Source organism: Lagenorhynchus albirostris, chromosome 8, assembly GCF_949774975.1.
Source record: "Lagenorhynchus albirostris chromosome 8, mLagAlb1.1, whole genome shotgun sequence".
NCBI lineage: Eukaryota > Metazoa > Chordata > Mammalia > Artiodactyla > Delphinidae > Lagenorhynchus > Lagenorhynchus albirostris.
The window spans coordinates 70,164,706-70,167,169 of NC_083102.1; the positions used below are offsets into that span (position 1 = coordinate 70,164,706).

At 45.9% G+C, this 2,464-nt stretch overlaps 1 protein-coding gene across 1 annotated transcript; it reads right to left on the reverse strand.

Annotated features, from left to right (window-relative positions):
- Nucleotides 1-1,036: 1,036 nt before the first annotated feature.
- Nucleotides 1,037-1,999, reverse strand: PRPS1L1 (phosphoribosyl pyrophosphate synthetase 1 like 1). The gene is given in 4 exon segments (XM_060156140.1): nucleotides 1,037-1,612; nucleotides 1,614-1,704; nucleotides 1,707-1,837; nucleotides 1,839-1,999. Coding segments are annotated over 4 exon segments (939 nt in total). The 5' UTR covers nucleotides 1,982-1,999; the 3' UTR covers nucleotides 1,037-1,038.
- Between the last annotated feature and the right edge of the window lie 465 nt (nucleotides 2,000-2,464).

Below are 2,464 nucleotides of genomic sequence, written 5' to 3' on the forward strand. Positions count from 1 at the left end.
CAGACTTTTTATTGGTTTTCCCTACAAGAGACAATAACGTAAGTTTTAAAATATAAATCTGAAGTCATCTGAGAGGCAAGGAAGAAAGATTAAAATTAAATGCTTAATCAAAAGGTACTACAACACCACCTAAAATCTACTACCATGGCAGTAGCAGGCTAAGATTTAGCTACAGCAAAAACATCTGATGAAAATTTTAGAGACTATATAGCAGGAAGTGGATTTGCTTTCCAGAAGACTGGTACACTGATAATTTGGATCCAACAGGATGTTTGACCAGGAAAATGTCAAGATGATTAGAAGTAAAACTAAATCAAAAAGAACAGGTACACTGGAGAATCCAAAACATGTACTCTCCAAACAGATGGTGACAGATTTATCTTCTTCCTCTCGTGAAGCATTTGCTGCACTTTGCAGCCTTTTCTCATAATCCTACCCAATGGCTGTTCAAGCTGAAAGCTGCTGCTCTCGCCTTGCAGATGGCTCAGCAACCACGTGAACTAGGTTTGGGTTGCACAGGACTCTTGATTAATTTAGCACGGATCTTGGAGAACTTGTGACAAACGGGGAAGAGGGGAGGAGAATACAGGGAATAAGAGGGGGTTGGTGGGATTGAGATGTGGTGGTGGTGGATTGGGTTGGTTGCATTTTTAGTTGTTCTGAACAAAGTGAACCCTGAAGCATTCACATGTAAAGTAGTCTAAGTTTCCCCAATTAATTTCATACAACTCCACACAACACCTTCAAAGTCTGAAGTCAGCAGCTGAACTGTAGTTACAGCTGCAAGGCTCACAAAATCATCAAAGAAACCAGAATGAGACAACCCAGATAGGATATTCTAGCAATTATTCTTAATCTGTCTTTCTCCAATCTAAAATAAGCATCTAATATACATGATGTGGGATGTAGAAAGCCATGCTGGAACAAACAGGGTCTTCTGCCGAACTTTTCATCAAACACAAAGGGAAACCAACGGTCAGGGTATATTTTTATTTTATCTTATTTTATTTAAAATACAACAACCCCAACGTTATTCTGTCACAATGGGACATGGCTGAACAGGTAGACGACAGATTCCCCATTGTGAGTTCTTCTGATGGCTTCGGCAAGGATCATGGAGATGTCGATCACCTGTATTTTGGAGCAATGCTTCACCTTATCCTCATAAGGTATGGTATTGGTGACTACTACTGCTTCAAAGCCTGCACTGTTGATGTGAGTAATGGCCGGGCCAGAAAAGATTCCGTGAGTCAAGATCGCATAAACTCTGGTGGCTCCAGCTGAGAAAAGTTTGTCAGCTGCACAGCAGGTTGTATCACGAGGGTCAGCCATGTCATCCACAAGGATAGCCACACAATCCTTCACATATCCCACTAGTACCTTTCGGTCCACTTCATTGGCCTTCTTCGGTTCTTTGTGAATCAAGGCAAAGTCCACATTCAGTCTTTCTGCAACGGCGGTCACTCCCTTAGCTCCACCAGCATCTGGAGAGACAATCATGCCGTTCCTCCACTCAGAGATATTTTCCTTTATCCACTTCAGGACAGCTGGATCTGCATACAAATTGTCTACTGGGATATCAAAAAAGCCCTGAATTTGAGAAGCGTTGGCCCATCGTGATGATACGATCTGTACCTGCTATAGACAGCGTATTTACAAGTTTGGCGGAGATTGCGGCTCGGCTCTTATCCTCCTTATCCTGCGGGCACAGGGGAAGCACGGGATGACTGCAGTAACTCGGCTGGCTGGAGCAATCTTGCAGGCATTAATCATGATGAAAAGCTCCATTCGACTGTCGTTGATTTCGCCACAACGACTCTGCAATATGTGGACATCCCCTCACACTCTCGCCTATTTCCACGCAGGTCTCCTGGTTGCTAAATTTCTTAGTCACCACCTTGCCCAGCTCCTGGCCCAATCGGTCGGCAGTTTTCTGGGATAAGTCCTGGCGGGAGCTGCCGCTGAAGATTTTGATTGGCATTTTGGTCAACTGCCCTAGGCTCTCTACGTCCGGTGATCACCCCTGCAGTTGAGAAAGGAACAGAGGTCAGACCACAGACTATTCCAGCTCCTAGAGAGGCGCGAGAGCTCCGGTTGTTACTCAGCTGTTCCGGTCTCTTCCGGATGCGCGCCGCTCTAAACTGCCTTCTGGGTCTTCAAAAAAAAAAAATTCCTTCTTGGCATCCAGTTCACGCTTCAAAACTAAAGAATCAAATCTTGGGCTTCCCTAGTAGTGCAGTGGTTGAGAGTCCGCCTGCTGATGCAGGGGACGGGGGTTTGTGCCCCGGTCCGGGAAGATCCCACATGCCGCGGAGCGGCTGGGCCCGTGAGCCGTGGCTGCTGAGCCTGCGCGTCTGGAGCCTGTGCTCCGCGGCGGGAGAGGCCACAGCAGTGAGAGGCCCGCGTACCGCAAAAAAAAAAAAAAAAAACCAAATCTTTTTTCAGTTCGTGGATTTTTTTTTTC